The 18684-nt window shown below is 41.3% G+C and overlaps 1 protein-coding gene across 1 annotated transcript; it reads right to left on the bottom strand.

The window, feature by feature from the left end:
- Positions 1–5662: 5662 nt before the first annotated feature.
- LOC112223471 (cone cGMP-specific 3',5'-cyclic phosphodiesterase subunit alpha'-like) lies at positions 5663–18684 on the bottom strand. Its single transcript, XM_024386493.1, has 22 exons — positions 18058–18684; positions 16813–16965; positions 16369–16458; positions 14405–14545; positions 14186–14260; positions 14006–14073; positions 13821–13887; positions 13454–13501; positions 13121–13270; positions 12780–12923; positions 12617–12682; positions 12278–12424; positions 11670–11777; positions 11085–11194; positions 10483–10570; positions 10246–10346; positions 10029–10136; positions 9789–9852; positions 9559–9633; positions 9370–9453; positions 8883–9027; positions 5663–7583 (listed from the first exon to the last, which is right to left on the bottom strand). The coding sequence occupies exons 1-22, from the start codon at positions 18517–18519 to the stop codon at positions 7534–7536; spliced, it is 2544 nt and encodes an 847-aa protein (XP_024242261.1). The 5' UTR covers positions 18520–18684; the 3' UTR covers positions 5663–7533.

Genomic DNA, 18684 nt, shown 5'->3' with positions numbered 1-18684 from the left:
CATTTCATATCTTTGTACAACTATGGCTATAGGTAGACGCAAACAACAGGCCATGGTGATGAAATGAAAAGTGCTGAAGGTGTTTGTACTAATGTCTTAATGGTGTAATACAACATTTAGAAACATGAGCATTTGAAAACACAAACCCATTCATAAACATCTGATAAACACCTACTATAGTGTTTAGATATTACATAATATCTGACTGAAAGCAGCCGTTCCACATGGAGGAGGAAAAAATCACAACACTTTGGTTGCTTTTTGTTGTTGCTCAATGTCAGCTGCACATAGTTGGCTGTCTGAGTTGAACTGACTGAGTTCCCCCTCTCTCTCCCCCCAGCAGGCCCCTCCTAAGACTCCTCCCCCAGGAACTCTGAGGACGACTCCCAGCAGTCAGACAAAGGTAGTGTTTATTCTCACTCTCCACCTCCCTACAAAGTCAAGCGGTTTATTACCTTAGACCCTCAGGACAAGCAGAACGGACGTGGCCGAAATGTCCTCATTCATAACAGGTGCTTTTAAAATATATATTTTTTTAAATACCTTTTAAAAACACAAAAAATACCTTTTAAAAACACATGGGCTAGTTTGGTCATAAGGCCTCAGTCAGACAACAGTCATACTTTCATTGCGGATTCAGCTGCACTTGAAGTATGGGCCTGCTTACCCTGGGTTTTCAATGTGACGTAAATAAAAGCAGCCGCTGCACACGAAGGCCAAGTTCCAAGGCCAAGGTGCAGACCAAGGGCCATACTCTTACGGATGAAGCTGCAGGACTGAAGGTAACTGACCCGTTCCGTCCCCTGGACCTTAGCCGCCTGAAGTAGGGGTGCTGAGGGTTCTGCAGCACCCCCTGATAAATCACAATTAAAACGTTTCAGCACCCCCACCTCAAAACATCTTCCCCGGCGCCATGCCCTGGATACCTCTTCCCAGAGCTAAAGAACCGAATCATGTTCTTCACATGTTTCTTTAGCACTGCTTTATACACACATTCTCACTTTACTCACTGTCAATCGTGAATGAGAATTTTTCAAGTTTTACCGGGGAAACATCCATGCAGCATCTGCATGCCAACCATTTGACCTCAATGAGTTTCATGGGAATATGCATTTAGATCTAATTGAGTTGTGTATGCTACGTTGTTGTTTTGCATTACAGTTGAAGTCGGAAGTTTACACTTAAGTTGGAGTCATTAAAACTCGTTTTTCTACCACTCCACAAATTTCTTGTTAACAAACTATGGTTTTGGCAAGTCGGTTAGGATATCTACTTGGTGCATGACACAAGGAATTTTTCCAACAATTGTTTGCAGACAGATTATTTCACTTATAACTCACTGTTACACAATTCCAGTGGGTCAGAAGTTTAGACACTAAGTTCACTGTGCCTTTAAACAGCTTGGAAAATTCCAGACAATTATGTCATGGCTTTAGAAGCTTCTGATAGGCTAATTGACATTATTTTAGTCAATTGGAGGTGTACCTGTGGATGTATTTCAAGGTCTACCTCAGTGCCTACTCAGTGCCTTTGCTTGACATCATGGAGAAATCAAAAGAAATCAGCCAAGACCTCAGAAAAAAAATTGTAGACCTCAACAAGTCTGGTTCATCCTTGGGAGCAATTTCCAAACGGCTGAAGGTACCACGTTCATCTGTACAAACAATAGTATGCAAGTATAAACACCAAGGGACCACGCAGCCAACATGCCGCTCAGGAAGGAGACGCATTCTGTTTCCTAGAGATGAACGTACTTTGGTGCGAAAATGTGAAAATCAATCCCAGAACAACAGCAAAGGACCTTGTGAAGATGCTGGAGGAAACAGGTACAAACGTATCTATATCCACAGTAAAACGAGTCCTATATTGACACAACCTGAAAGGCCGCTCAGCAAGGAAGAAGCCACTGCTCCAAAACCGTTTGCAACTGCACATGGGGCAAAGATCGTACTTTTTGGAGAAATGTCCTCTGGTCTGAGGACATTTCTGTTTGGCCATAATGACCATTGTTATGTTTGGAGGAAAAAGGGGGAGGCTTGCAAGCCGAAGAACACCATCCCAACCGTGAAGCATGGGGGTGGCAGCATCATGTTGTGGGGGTGCTTTGCTGCAGGAGGGACTGGTGCACTTCACAAAATAGATTGAGGATGGAATTATGGCATTATGAGGATGGAAAACTATGTGGATATATTGAAGCAACATCTCAAGACATCAGTCAGGAAGTTAAAGCTTGGTCGCGAATGGGTCTTCCAAATGGACAATGACCACAAGCATACTTCCAAAGTTGTGGCAAAATGGCTTAAGGACAACAAAGTCAAGATATTGGAGTGGCCATCACAAAGCCCTGACCTCAATCCTATAGAAAATGTGTGGGAAGAACTGAAAAAGCGTGTGCGAGCAAGAAAGCCTACAAACCTGACCCAGTTACACCAGCTCTGTCAGGATGAATGGGCCAAAATTCACCCAACTTATTGTGGGAGGCTTGTGGAAGGCTACCCAAAATGTTTGACCCAAGTTAAACAATTTAAAGGCAATGCTACCAAATACTAATTGAGTGTATGCAAACTTCTGACACACTGGGAATGTGATGAAAGAAATTAAAGCTGAAATAAATAATTCTCTCTACTATTATTCTGACATGTCACATTCTTAAAATAAAGTGGTGATCCTAACTGACCTAAGACAGGGAATTTGTACGAGGATTAAATGTCAGGAATTGTGAAAAACTGAGTTTAAATGTATTTGGCTAAGGTGTATGTAAACCTTCGACTTCAACTGTATGTACAGTAAGCGAATTTGAGAGCAGATTGTGTTAACAAAGTGTAGCCATGGCCTACCTGTGTTTTGTTTCAATTAAAGCACATATTTTGTAAGAACCCTAGTGGCGCACTCTGTTTGCACAATCATCCTAACATGAGGGGGTGTTTTGTCTCACAGTAACATTCAGACCAGAGTTCAAATACTATTTAAAATAAAACAATTACTTTGACATAGATTTTGAAGTAAGTATTCAGATATTTTAAAAGACAAGTAGTTGAGTATTGTACTGTATTTAGGAATACACCTGGAAAGTATTGGCAGGTATTTGAAAATACTCAAAGACACTGACTCAAATGCCCTCCCATGCATTTAACCCAGGTATTTGAAAATAGTATTTGAAACAATCATTTGAAAATACTTCCAAAAGAAGAAGTTGATTCGGGCCACATTATTTGAAAATACTCAAATACACAAAAAACATGTATTTCAATAACAGATCGTCAAATCCACAAGTATTTGATTATTTTGAGTCCAGGTTTAGTAATGTTGTGCTATGCTATTATATTCAGTACTGTCATGTATGAATTACTGTGATCTTGCAGATTTTGATTCAGCTTTCATCTAAATTTATTAAACAAGCACCATTCTCCATTCATCATTGAAATTCACCAGAGTAGCCTGTTCTCTGGGCAGCCGAACGAATCCCGCACATGCGCAGAAGCTTTGGTTGTTTAGCTATCGGGAAGAGGCATCCAGAGAATTCGGCAACGCAGGCTGTCCGTACTCTTATAGGTTTAAGTCGGACTTGACTCTTCTGACCCTCCTTAATCCTTCAGTGCTGTAACTATGTTGCATGTGCCGCAACAATTCCTTAGTTAAAGCCCCTTATGGGTTTGTTTTTGAAAGCATTATGAATATTATTGAATGTAATGCATGAAAAGCTCTTTATGAATAAAGTTTTTCTGTTTTGTATTGTCTCCTTCCTGCCATGTAGGAGAGGGAGAACACAGTGAGGAGCCAAAGGGCCTGTCGGAGGCAGACCACTGGAAAGGCCCAGCCCCCACCGTGGAGGAGGAGTCCAGGTGAGCTTAGCAGTCCAACATTATATCCCCCTTACAAAGCCCTGCTAGGCCTCTAGACACATTTACAGACACTAGTACCGACCAATTAAACTTTGATTTGACTATTTTCTGTCTTCCAGGGAGGAGGAGAGACGAGTACTTTGAGGACATGTTTCTTTGACCACCCTGCCCTTGGATTTCTGCCAGCAAGAGTCAACATGCAAGAGTCAACGTGCAAGAGTCAACGTGCAAGAGTCAACGTGCAAGAGTCAACGTGCAAGAGTCAACATGCAAGAGTAGATTTGATTGATTTTCTATTAGACGTGGTTATCTTTGTTTAATATTTCAGTTTGTCTGAAGTTGAATAAAATGCAGGTTATTTTTTAATCCTGAGCTTCTAATTCAGCCTCCTGACATTTCATTATAACTGAAATAAAGACTACAATATGCATGAAGTGCCATGTAAGAACCCAGTATCGAAGTGTATTTAGAAAAAGCACAATCCACTAACTCCCAAGAAAAAACTATCTGAAAAGAAAAGGACTGGAAACATTCAACCACAGGAGGTTGGTGGCACCTTAATAAGGGAGGACAGGCTTGTGGTAATGACTGGAGCCTAATAGGTGGAATGGTATCAAACACATGGTTTCCATGGTTTCTCTGTGTGTGATGCCATTCCATTCGTACCGTTCCAGCCATTATTATGAGCCGTCCTCCCCTCACCAGCCTCCACTGCATTCAACCATGGTAGTAGAGACAGAGACAAAATACAAGCCCAGGCATTGGAAAGTGCATGTATTAACACATCAATATTGTTCCTGTAGGGTTATAGTTCACCAATGTTCTGTATAGGGTTATAGATACCCAGACCATATGAACCAATGTCACTGAGTTCCTCAGATGCTGTAGCACTAGGATTAGGAAGCAGTGCATTATGCCCAACATTGCTTGGCGTGCTGTTTTCATTAGTGTGTCACTTGCCCAGGGATTAGACACATTGGCTTTAATCACCAGTAACTACTCTTCTATCTGAAGGAGTCCTTAAGTACCCTGAGTTAACACATTATAACCGTCCATGATAACCATCCATGATATCCGACCATGATAACCGACCATGATAACCGACCATGATATCCATCCATGATAACCGACCATGATATCCATCTATGATAACCGACCATGATAACCAACCATGATAATATATACCCTACTGCCCCATTTAATATACCCTAATACCCCATTAATATACCCTACTACCCCGTTAAAGAGTGTGGATCTCCTTTTGCACAGTATTGTAGGCCTGTAGTTCCTACAGGTCACAGACACAAGGTTGCATTGATTTCATCATCTTTTGCTTTTTAGCAGGTTTATAGGATGATACAGGATGTAAACACCTCACGCAGACATCACTCAAGGTGCTCACTCAAAGTGTATTGGTCTCGGCAGCACGCCAGTCGGCTGATCTTCTTTTTCCAGGGCTAATCCAGCTTGATAGGGTAATCCCCAAGCACGATACAGGCGTCATGAGGAGGGCTGTCTACCCCAAGGTTCTTCAAGTTCATTCAGCATGTCAATGTGCTAGTCCAGCTCAAGGCAGAGGAGGCTGGTGTGGGGAGCTGTAGGAAGATGGGTAATGGCTGGAATGGAGTTAATGGAACAGTTTCCATGTGCTTGATTTGTTTGGTACCATCCCATTGATTCCATTCCAGCCATTACAATGAGCCTGTCCTCTTATAGCTCCTCCCACCATCTCCTCTTGTTTCAAAGGTAGTGGGTAAAATTGTTCAAGTGTAAAAATGAATTCAGTGGGCAGGCGTAAAGAATGTGACGAGAATCCCCCAGACGTTGATGTATGCCTTTATTTTGTTAACACGTTACATCTTATGACACGTACATACAGTAGAATTCGTTTCATCAGACATCAAATTCTAATCTCTCTCAATGATAACTCAATTTAATTAGTAGATATACATTTTATATACATTTTGTTTTTAGTAGATATACATTTCCAGGCAGAGTGGCCTGCCCTGCCTAGCAGCTTTAGGAACAAAGATTCAGAGAAGCCATTTAAGATGCAGGTTGGCTGTCAAAGCCACTCTTATTGGATTAGTGCTCTTGATTGACAGGGCACGTTGCATAAGCAAAGAATCAAACTTTGCCTGCTTTGTTTCCTGCTTACAGCCACTGCCTCCGCAGACGCCTCAGTCACCTGTTACAGCAGGTCGAAAGGAGATGTCTCGGCAGGACTTGTAAGGAGTTATTTTTATGGGAACCCCATTGCAATTCAGTCGGGTTCATCAATTCACTTTCTCACTGTTGCATAAATACATTTTACACAGGTCCCCGAATGGTCAAACAAAGAAAATAAGGACTTTGGCCTGCCTGAGACCACATTGGAGGCTGGTACTCCATCAAACAAACATGATGGCCCTCACAAACAGTAGATATGATAAGACTTCAGTAGCCTGCTTGATCTACAGTAAGTAGGGTATTTAAAGTTTAAAGCTGTGCAGATCTCAAAAGCTGTCTGGCAAGCAAACTCAATCCCATCAAATCATCTTATGGTCAGGTACTTGAAGACACACGAACCTGATAGAACATTTCCGAGGCTTGCCTCCTAGTAACAAGCAAATTGTACATTTAATTTGTACATATTTTACATACATTTCCTATGTGATGAACTACATTTTTTTGGGAGAATGCACACACATAATAGCATAATCTATATTTTTGAAAGATTACTGCATTTCAATATATGATACACATATGTATAAATAGCAAGTAATATGTATATTACATTTTCAAGTTATTGGGAAAATGTTGTGCAGTTTCAAATTGTACATAGTTTGCAATGGATACCTGATGCTCAAACGCGACTTCTAACCAGATCATCAGTTCATACGATCTAAAGACTCTTAAAATACATCAAGTAGAAAATCTGACAAACAATCCAAAAATATATATTTAGCATATTAACACAAATATACCTTCACAAGGCTCAGAAGAATGTGCACGTTTTCAGCATTGCTGCAATATTAACCTTCGGTAAAGTCAATTGTCACTTGCTAAAACACAGTAGCAAGTTTACCTTTTAAGCTTGAGTTATGGGAAGAAGCGTGTGCTCTTACAGCACAGCATTTTAAAGGAGCAGTGTCTGTCTCTCTCTTTCTACAGAGTTTGTGTTATCATTTGTGCTCATATTTGTTTGTAAAAAAAATCTTGAGATGTGTATATAAGATATTTAGCAGGATTCCTGTTCTCATAAAACAGCTCAGTTATAAAAGCTTGTCCACTGAACTCTCACCCTCATATCTTTATGGGCCATCAGAGTATGGATAAAAATGTACAGCTAATTATTTCCCCGAGCAGAATGTGTCTCAATAAATAGTATTTAAATACAGTATATGCCATTTGGCAGATGTTAAGATGTAATGTTTGTTTCATTACATAGATGATGTTAGTTGTCAATTAAGTAGTACCTATAGTTAGTTATCTGTGAAAGATATGCTCTACTTTAACTGTGCTGTCCAGATATGGTAATGCTCCAACTGCTGGTACATCTGTGTTGATCCATCAGGATTGGCTTATCAAGTCCTGAGAATGAGGGGAAGCGATCGAGTCAGTCCACAAAGGGATACAACTTCACACTGACTGCCTGCTGCGCCTAGGGATCCTCCACCACACGGCAAGGGCAGAGGCACACTCCAGGGGGTTAGGCAATGGTGCAGGTCTTGGACTTTCCCCCCTCTGGGACCTCATCTGCTGTTTAATCAGAAAAACGGACAGCAGGACAGTTAGCCAGCAAGTAGCAACACAGCAAGACAGCAACGACATGCATAGCAAGACAAATCAAATCAAAAGTTTGATTGATTTGATTTAATAGCAAGACAGGAAGCAGCAATATAAACAGTAAGAAGACTGTCTCAGTTTATCTACTTATGTAACCTTAACACCAAGGTTAGGTAACTTTGTGGCCTGGATGACCACTGGAGCCTTTGTCTAGTGTATGCATTGACAAGCCTCAGGCACTGTGTCTAAAATAATGGTACTTACTGGTATGGATATTTCTCTGGAGATTGTACAATAGCATTCCCTTTCATTCTAATTCAATTCTTGAATTAGAATTGGCCACACCCCACAGGAAGCAGAATTTGAATTGAATTTGAATTAAAGAGGAAATCAGCAGTTGAAACAATAACAAAGCATATTCCCCGCCCCTGTTTCGGTAAAAAGCTGAGGGGATGGGGCTGGAGAAATGTTACCACTCATAGACAGTGCTATGGATGAAAGGACTGACCATCCACGATATCAAAATTATACTTTTAACTATGGTTTGAGGCTATATAGTGTTTGTGTACATGTACTTTGTTTACAAACATTGGAGTAAAACAGGCTTATTTGGGTTCTGATTGGGTACGACAGTTGAACTAAGCTCATGAGGCATTTATAAGTTATATTCTTCAAGAATCAGTGGGTACATCTCATTTAGAAGACATAAAATGCATGTAGAAACTGCAGATTTACCCTTTAAAAGGGAGTATATTTAATTCAACGAAATTAAAATGGTTAATTTCTTCTACCCGTCATTACACTGAGTATACAAAACAAACATTAAGGACACCTTCCTAATATTGAGTTGCACACATATAAAATCATGTCTCAATTGTTTCAAGGCTTAAAAATCCTTCTTTAACCTGTCTCCACACCATCTACACTCATTGAAGTATATTTAACAAGTGACATCAATAAAGGATAATATCTTTCACCTGGATTCACCTGGTCAGTCATGGAAAGAGCAGGTGTTCTTAATGTTTTGTACACTCTGGGTAAATCACTTTATTAATCACCGTTTGGGGGATTATTAAAGTACTATCTTATCTTATAATAAATGTTTATTTTGACATATGGCGTCCAATATTATGTAAACATTAGATTTTTAAAACTTCTTAAATTCAATTAAAAATATAACTTAAATTCATGGCTTGAATTGAAATAAATTCCATATTCCAAATTGACTCCAACCCTGATTTCTTTGAGACTTGAATGTATTTCAAATGTCACCTGGTGGTGCCTCAAGCTTCTTTTTTTCTTCCTCGATGGCCGCCATCTTGGCGGCGTGGATGTCGGCCAGCTCTTTCCAGTTCTTTAGGTTGATGTTCAGCCCATCAAACATGGGGGTGATCTCTACGTGGAACCTTGAGAATTCCTGCACACAAGTAGGCCCCATTTATTGTAAGCATTCACATACCCGGGACTGTCACTCAGCCTGACATCTTCCTTTACGGTGCAAACATTCCTGCCGGGGAGTTTATCTGGTGCACACTTAGAGATAAATACGCCCACTAGGCTCTCAGGTGGTCTAAACTGGACGGCCGTGTCACAGAAGTTGATATTGATAGTTCACAGAGAAACTGATCTCATCTATTTTTATAAGGATGATTCCGTTTCCAAAAATAAAAAGACAAATACCACAAGCTGATTTCTTTCTAATTGATCCCAATGAATTAAGAATAGGGCTTGGTTGAATTTCAACCAGCCAGGCAGTTACCTTGTACACGAACGCACACACAAACTGAATGAAACCGCACTGCATCTTGGGTAACTCCGCCGCACAGTTTCTGTCCATCATGGGCTGAGGAGCAATGAACGGGATGGAGTAAGATCAACACTCTATAAACATCTTAATTTATTTATCTATTGTAAATAAATTCCTTTTTTTCCCCCCTCACAAACTCACAATGGGTTGCTGATCGAGAACGGTCCTTTCCAAGTCACCTTGCTCCCAGAACTCAGCTGCGACCATAAGAGCCACCTATGAGGTGGAGAATTGGCAGCAAAGAATTTATCAGTACTAATCTGCACCTCGGAGCTTCCTGTGGTCTATATTGTTTGGAGGAAATGGAAAAATGGATTTTGTTTTCCTGTGTTGTTTTGTTTCATGAGATGGTGGTCAGAGATAGCACCCACCTTGCTCTGGACATCCCATGGTTTGGTGATGGCAGACAAGTCACAACCTGTCATCATCATGGCCCTGACACACAAGAAGGGACAGTACTGTTAGAGGAATTATTCCAGAATTATACAAGAATCTTCATTAATGTTATACAAGCAACCATAAACTGTGGCAATGTGCACTTTAAGAAAAGTGGCCAACTGCCTCAAGTTTGCAATCGCGTAGATTGCGGACAGAAAAACATTCCTACTCACATGATAATTTCCTTCCTGATTGGGTTGTTGGAAATATGATCGATTTTATCCTTCTCGGTTTCCATTGGCTCAGTGGCGTTCACAATGTTCTGGAACATTGTTCTTTTTCTGGGGCCAGACCAACAGTCAAATTAGCAGTTTGCACATGATAGATGATACTGATTCAGTATATTAAGAAGCAGCTATATCAGTGATAACAACAATTGTAAAAACCCACTTGAAGTACAAGGCCAGATCAGTGGCAATGATGCAGACGTCAAACAAGTGCTGTACAGTCTCAAACTGACGCTTCTGGAGATTCACAAAGATGTTCAGGCTCTGAAGGAGGAGCAGAGAAAAATGTATGTTCAACTCCCGCAAATGCCTTGTGCACAAACACTGGCCAAACGTAGTGCACTCTATAGGGAATAGGGTGCCATTTGGGACACAGAAACTGGAGTCAGGCGTCTCTAACCTCCTCAGCCATGAGCGTCTTGCTATACTCCAAATGGTGCCTCTCCATGATGGAGGATCCGTGTAGTTTGGCTAAAGGCGATCCACTCCTGCAGGTCAGAGAGGGGTAACACCCAATCGTTAGACCCCAAACGGCACATTCCAAACCAATAACAGATAACTAAACTGTGATGATTTTAAGAGTGCTTCGAGTGCAGGTTGGCATTTATTTCCCCCGTCATGCATTTTGTTCTGACAGCAGCTCTGCAGAGTGGTCGCTATCTGGCACAGCCACAAAGTCATAAAATCAGATTTTAAACCGAACCCTAACCTTAACCCTAACCTTAACCTTAACCCTAACCTTAACCCTAACCTTACCCACACTGCTAACCCTAATGCCTAACCCTAACCTTAACCCTAACCTTACCCACACTGCTAACCCTAACCTTAACCTTAACCCTAACCTTAATCCACACTGCTAACCCTAATGCCTAACCCTTTTACAATATAACCAGTTTTGACTTTGCAGCTGGTCTATCTAAGGGGAACTCCAAGACAAGACTCATGACAATAAATGTCAATCTGCACTTTGAATGCCCATAGGTAAACGGAGGGGGTTCTTACTTTGTCTGGTATAAGTTGTTGGTCCCCCTGTGGTCAATATCGTGGCAGAATGCAGCGGCCACCATGGCAAAGGCATCCAGGTCAGAGTAATATTTCCTCAGCCTGCCAGTCTGTGAAGCAAAAGGGCTGATCCATTATATTTTCTCTTATTGTTTTTCTACTTCACAAAAAACATCACACAAAAAAAACAATCCATTATCAAACAGAATGGGAGGGGTGATCGATCTATTATCAAACAGAATGGGAGGGGTGATCGATCTATTATCAAACAGAATGGGAGGGGTGATCGATCTATTATCAAACAGAATGGGAGGGGTGATCGATCTATTATCAAACAGAATGGGAGGGGTGATCGATCTATTATCAAACAGAATGGGAGTGGTGGGGTGAACGATCCATTATCAAACAGTTGGCCCACCTCCCTGACCTACATTAGTGGGCAGCCATTGGTTGGCAGCATCAATGTCTCTAAACAAACATGAACTTTTAACTACTCTTCTTTTGGTGAGGTTATACACTGTCATTCTGTAAATCGATGTAGGTATCAGGTGATAGTACTGGTGCTGTAGGAGTAAAGGGACTCACCTGTAGAAGACAGAACATGGTCTGGCCCACGTTGAAACCGTGTCTCCAGTTGTGGTAGGTGATGTCACGGTAACCTTTCCGGACAGTGTACATCCATCGCGTGAGGGTCTGGTTGTACATGGGAAAAGGAAACACTATGACATGAGGGATATTTGACCAATGATCTGTTTGTCACGTTTACCATTAGCTACAGTACATGTACATATTACCTCAACTACCTCGTATCCCTGCACATTGACTCCGGGACCGGTACCCCTTGTATATAGCCTCGTTATTGTTGTTTTATTGTTGCTATTTTCCATTCTATTTGCTAATTTCCTTACTTTTTAACTCTGCACTAATGGGAAAGGGCTCGTAAGTAAGCATATCACGGTAAAGTCTACACCTGTTGTATTCGGTGCATGTGACAAATAACATCTGTTTTGATTTGTATGAGCAAACCAGTAAGACATAGCCTAGTAGTTTGACAAAAGGAATGTAGAGTCATGTACAGTTTATACATTGCAATGCATTCTGGGGACATTTACTGTATAATGCTGAGGTTACAACTAAATAACTACATTCAAATAAACATGATTGCTTTACTAGCCAGGGGCTTCAGGACTGACCTCTGCTGGCACTTTGAACTTCTCCACCACGTTCAGCTCAAAGAAGCAGCGAATCCCGCACATGATGAGGCCGTGCTCAGTCACAGGGAAGTCACTGAAGGAGAACAGTAGCAGGTCGACGTCTATGGCCACAGGACAATTTGATCTCTACACAAGGGCAAATGAATAACCAAATGTTTATTAACTTGCTTAGTCCACTTTCTTAGGCAGTTGAAAGTGTTATTAACCTGTTCTGTGTTTGGTATCATGCCCTTGTCCAAGTTGATCCCTCACACCACTCTGCCACATTATCATTGTGTCTCTACCCACTTTCACTGGCAGCCTGAAACATGATCCTACCAAGAGTTTGTACATCTCTTTCTGGTCACAGTCCTCTGGATCCGCATCAAACTTTTCCTTTGTGTTCTGTGGAAAGAGAAAATGTACGGCTAGTGAGGCTAGTTTCCTCTGTGAAATCTCCACTGTCTAGAAGGTCTAAGATCTAACATATCTCAGGTCTCACCAGGATACTCTGCATTTCTATGTTGGTGCATCTAGTCTGGCACATGAGCATCTCCTGGGCGATGTCCTTTCTCCACTCCATCCTGTTCAGTCTGTCGTACGTGTCGCAGTTCAACACCGACCATCCCAGGAACTGGGTGAGGGCCTGGAACAATGCAGACAGGTCTTTAGCACCTCATACGTTCACAACCCATGACAGGAATGATGAGAGAAGTGGTTGATGTGACTGAGAGAGAGAAAAGGAGAGAGAGAGCATGCAAAAGAGAGAGAGAGAAAAAGAGAGAGAAAGAGAGAGAAAGTGCGAGAGTGTGAGAGAGCGAGAGTGGATGTCTGTGCACCTACCTCAGTGATCTGTTCGTCGTGCTCATCGAATGGTTTACCATCTTTCCTGTTGAAGAAAGTGGCAATACCCACAATTTCTTCCTTTTTGTTGACGATGGGAAGGGACAAGACGTTCTTGATGACGAAACCTGTCTCATCCACAGCCTCTTTCTGAAAGACAAAACGGCATGAAGTCGATTAGTAAACACTTTGAGAAGGATCCCTAGATTATTGCGTTTTAGCGATACAACACCAATCTGAGGGCTGGTGGTCGTCTTCAAATAGCACATGTTGCTGATGACTTGATATATTGTAACACCAAGGTCATCCTACACTCAATACCATAGTCCTCACCTGGAAAGTGAAGTACTCATCAGCGGCAACATTCATCATGTTACAAATCTACAGCGGAAGAAGAAGAAGACATATTTAAGTCAAATCACTCCTTTTTCGCAATCAAATGTTTTTTTGTTTTTTTCGGAATAATATTGCCAGCAAACATGACTACATACATATAAAATTAAGATACACCCCCACCCCCATCCCAATCAATCCGAGGATCTGAGGGATCAAATTAAATAAACATACATGGATCAATAAATAAATAACAGTCAAATCACTCTCAAAAGTCTCCAATGTACAGTTGGCCCTACATGCGTGAGGATAGTATATGGTCTGTGGTTAATGTATGGACTACATGCACTCTTTCACATCAACTTACAAAGCCGTTCTCTGACACGTAAGTGGGGAGCCCACTCACCAGGGCCCAGTGGTCAATAGGAGGACCCCTACATGAAACAGAGGGAGTAAGACAGTGAGTGATGTATTTTGGTACTTTCAGACTTTTTGGTTACTTCAGAAAGCATAATAATGAGTGATATATGACAAGAAGCTACTGATACTTACGGTATGACTTTGATTTCCTCTTTGGGTCCTTCTAAGAGATAGTCGATGATCTTGTAGAAGATGACTTCCTGCAGATGCACAGGACAACATTCACTGGCTGTGATTATGTAATAGACAAGGCAGTAGAGAAAAGAGCAGAGTGCTTAGCGAGAATCATATCAAAGGAAAATGGATGCTTACTCTTCCGTCGGGGGTCTTTGGTCCGCTGTATGGTGGTACGTCTCCCAGCTTCACTGGCCACTCATCGTAGAACTCCTGCAAGAAGAGAGGGAAGACATTAATCAGGACTTCAGTGTTCGCATTTCGAAACCACACAGGGAGCAGATCCAAAATGGCGCCCATTTCAAGACAGTGACAAAACAGCAATATGCCTCAGCATATTATACACTAGTAACAAACCTTCTCTTTGGTCATGTCCAAGAGGCCCACGGAGTATCTTTCACAATTGAGGTAGATTCTCACAGTGTACAGAGCTTTGTGGAACTGTCTCTCAATGTCTGTCAACTCTTCAAATACTTTGCTGGCAGACCACAGAAGGACCTAGTGAAACAAGGGGAGAATAATAGATGTTGTTGTTGTTTTTGATGGGGAAACTGTTATAATGGTTAAGTCATGGATTGCATGGTAAAACACGGCTTTACAGGAAACTTTAACTGATATGAAGGTATAGTATGATGATCATTGATACACAGTGCATTCGGAAAGTATTCCGACCCCTTGACTTTTTCCACATTTTGTTACGTTACAGCCTTATTCTAAAATTGATTAAATTGTTTTGTTTTTTCCTCATCAATCTACACACACTACCCCATAATGACAAAGAAAAACAGGTTTTTTTAGAAATGGTTTTGCAAATGTATAAAATAAAAAAAAATGAAATATCACATTTGCATAAGTATTCAGACCCTTTACTCAGTACATTGTTGAAGCACCTTTGGCAGTGATTACTGCCTTGAGTCTCTTGGGTGTGACGCTACAAGCTTGGCACATCTGTATTTGGGGAGTTTCTCCCATTCTTCTCTGCAGATCCTCTCAAGCTTCATCAGGTTGCTGCACAGCTATTTTCAGGTATCTTCAGAGATGTTCGATCGGGTTCAAGTCCAGGCTCTGGCTGGACCACTCAAGGACATTCAGAGACTTCTCCTGAAGCCACTCTTGCGTTGTCTTGGTTGTGTGCTTAGGATCGATGTCCTGTTGGAAAGTGAACCTTCGCCCCAGTCTGAGGTCCTGAGCACTCTGGAACAGGTTTTCATCAAGGATCTCTCTGTACTTTTCTCTGTTCGTCTTTCCCTTGATCCCGACTAGTCTCCCAGTCCCTGCCGCTGAAAAACATCCCCACAGCATGATGCTGCCCCCACCATGCTTCACCGTAGGGATGGTGCCAGTTTTCCTCCAGACGTGCTTTGCATTCAGACCAAAGAGCTCAATCTTGGTTTCATCAGACCAGATAATCTTGTTTCTCATTTTCTGAGAGTCCTTTAGGTACCCTTTTGGCAAACTCCAAATGGGCTGTATGTGCCTTTTGCTGAGGAGTGGCTTCCATCTGGCCACTCTACCATAAAGTCCTGATTGGTGGAGTGCTGCAGAGATGGTTGTCCTTCTGGAAAAACCCATCGAGTTCTTGGTTACCTCCCTGACCAAGGACCTTCTCTCCTGATTGCTCAGTTTGGCCGAGCGGCCAGCTATAGGAAGAGCTTCCAAACTTCTTTCATTTAAGAATGATGGAGGCTACTGTGTTTTTGGGGACCTTCAACGCTGTAAAAATGTTTTTTGGTACCCTTTTCCAGATCTGTGCCTTGACACAATCCCGTCTCAAACCTCATGGCTTGGCTTTTGCTCTGACCTGCACTGTCAACTGTGGTACCTTATGTAGACAGGTGTGTGCCTTTCCAAATCATGTCTAATCAATTGAATTAACCACAAGTGGACTCCAATCAAGTTGTAGAAACATCACAAGGATGATCAATGGAAACGTGATGCACTTGAGCTCAATTTCGAGTCTCACAGCAAAGGGTCTGAATACTTATGGTAATCAGGTATTTCTGTTTTTTTAATATTTAATACAATTGCAAACATTTCTAAAAACCTGTTTTCGTCATTATGGGGTAATGTGTGTAGATTGATGAGGATTAAAAAAATCAATTTTAGAATAAGGCTGTAACGTAACAAAATGTGGAAAAGAGGAAGGGTTCTGAATACTTTCCGAATGCAGTGTATGACTGATACCTTACACCACTCTTCATATTCTTCAAACACTAATAGCAAATTGCCTTGGTGAACTTTGTCTTTGTATTCAAGGGCCAGCATGATTGACACAGTTGATGACAGCTCATGCTGAATGGTGGGATACACTGGGTTCTTACCTGACTCCTCCTGGATTCCACATTGAACATGTATGCAGTGTGATGCTGCGTGGCAATGACTTGGGCAAAGACCAAGTATTTGTTCCAGAGCTGAGAACAAAATCAGATTAAATCAATTCTCAGTTCAGCAAACAGGCATTCATCTGATGCGATCTCCTCCAGACTACTGATGCCATACACCCCTCACACCGTGCTAACAATGAATATGCAGTATTGCCACCTCTCTTGATCTAGAGAGCCCCTGGTAGTTTTATTGCAGTATTAGCATTTATTTTAAAGTAATATAAATTATTAGGGCAATGTAGGCTACACAGTGTATGTATATGTCATGTGAATTGTACTATTATGTATTAATCGTATGGTTTTTGAAAGGTATTTTCATAAAGCCTAATATTGAGAAACCTTTCTAAGACTGGTATTTGCCTTTGAGAGCTCAGGACTTACTTCCTCATCGGCTTTTGAGAATTCTTCAGCCCCAATTTTGTTTAGTGCCATGGCAACACCAAGGCATTCCTTATCAGCCATCATGGGGAATGAGAGCATGTTTTTGGTTTTGTATCCTGTCTGCTTGTCCACAAAGTCACTGAAGCGGTTATTCTGGAAGTGAAATAAAGTATATTGGATCAAGACATTAGTCGCGTTCACACTGCAATAAGCCCAGGGCTAACAGCCTCCTTAGCCCTGAGTTAAGAGAATGCTGTGTGTAAAGGTCTACTGAGCACACAGTCACTAGACAAAACACGTACCTCGGCTTGCCATGGTTTTTAGAACCTGCACATTATGGATGTCATTGAAATGCCACAATTCTATTGCCATTATCTCGAGAGTAATAAGAATGCTTTTCAAATCACTGAAAATATCATGGGCTAATCAAAGTAGCCAAATTATGGACATCTTCTGGCTAACAAAGCCCAGATTGAACCCCTACTTGAATTCTGTAGTTAATTTATACATTCAGTAGGGTGTTCGTGCAGAAATATATGTTGACCAATTACAACATTGATCATAAAAATCATAAAAATCATAAAAATCATGAAATCATAAAACTGGACATTTCTGTTTTGAATATGATAAAATATGAAATGAACTAAAGAATAAAATACTATGTAGATAAATTAATGTAGGCCTATGCAATTAATTCATGACAAATTAACCAGAATAAAGACAGTTTCATCGCTTCTGGAGGTAAAAGGGATTTTCTGCACTATATAGAGGGATACCAACCATGACACATGGGCCACATTAACATTTAAAAAGCATCCCTTATTCAATGATACATGTAACTTCACTGCATACTTGGTGAAAGGAACTAATCAAAGTTTGCATTGGTCAGACTTCTGGACTCAGATAATCAATGGCAGACAGACGACTATAGGCAACACCTTCAAAAAATTCCATGAAAGTGAATTTAACAAAAATAGATGACACAGAGAACAGACATGGATGAACACTTTGTACTTCTTTCATTATCTTCTCAAATCTATATAAGTTCAAATGTCAAACTTATGTGTGAAACGAATGACTTTAAAAAAAATGTGTTATCCAACGTCTCCATTTATCTGACAAGAACAGTGTGCATATAGAACGAGTGTGAATACATTGGGATTGCTTTTGGTAACATTTTACGCCCGCTTTTGCGCGTGTACCCATTTTATATGCGCTTTGGCACCTGCTGACAATGACACTCACCTTTGTAACATCCGGAATGTTGTGCATCTTTTTGGAGTGCGCTGTGTATCCAACTACACCCATATCGATTGGAAACACAATCTCATTAGTGGGGTTGACAAGGTTTTCTTCGTATTTGGAGGTAGGGGTGACATTGAAGAGCGTCGTTGTAAGCTCAGCTATTCCATTTCTAGCTCGAAGACCAAAGTAACTGCACCGGTCTGCGTTCAAAATCAAGCAAACTCTCTGCAGGACCTTGTGCAATACCTTTTCCATAACGATTTGCGATTGCATTTCTTTGACCAGGTCATAGATGATGTTGGCCTCCTGAATTTGGGAGACATCTTTGAAGGAAGATTGATCTTTGAGATTTTCTGCGAACGTTGTCGCGATCACTTCTGGGCTCAACTTTTTGTCAAAGTACTCTTTGGCGAACTGGGGATTGTTCTCCAGGTACTTCTCCACACTATCCTTGTCTCCCATTTTGAATTGTTCTCGTTTGCCTCCCTTCTCTCACAGACGCATCACCCGGACAAGTCGCAAGGTGTAAACGGTGGGTAGTTAGTGGCCTCCGTTTGCACCGACCTGCATCCTCTGCTGTGGTGCTGGACAAATCACCAACACGTCCTTTACTCTGCTACAAGCTGA

The sequence above is a fragment of the Oncorhynchus tshawytscha genome, linkage group LG24, assembly GCF_018296145.1.
Source record: "Oncorhynchus tshawytscha isolate Ot180627B linkage group LG24, Otsh_v2.0, whole genome shotgun sequence".
Classification (NCBI taxonomy): Eukaryota; Metazoa; Chordata; class Actinopteri; order Salmoniformes; family Salmonidae; genus Oncorhynchus; species Oncorhynchus tshawytscha.
Note: the sequence above shows the minus strand (reverse complement) of the source record. Positions and strands in the feature narration are given on the sequence as shown.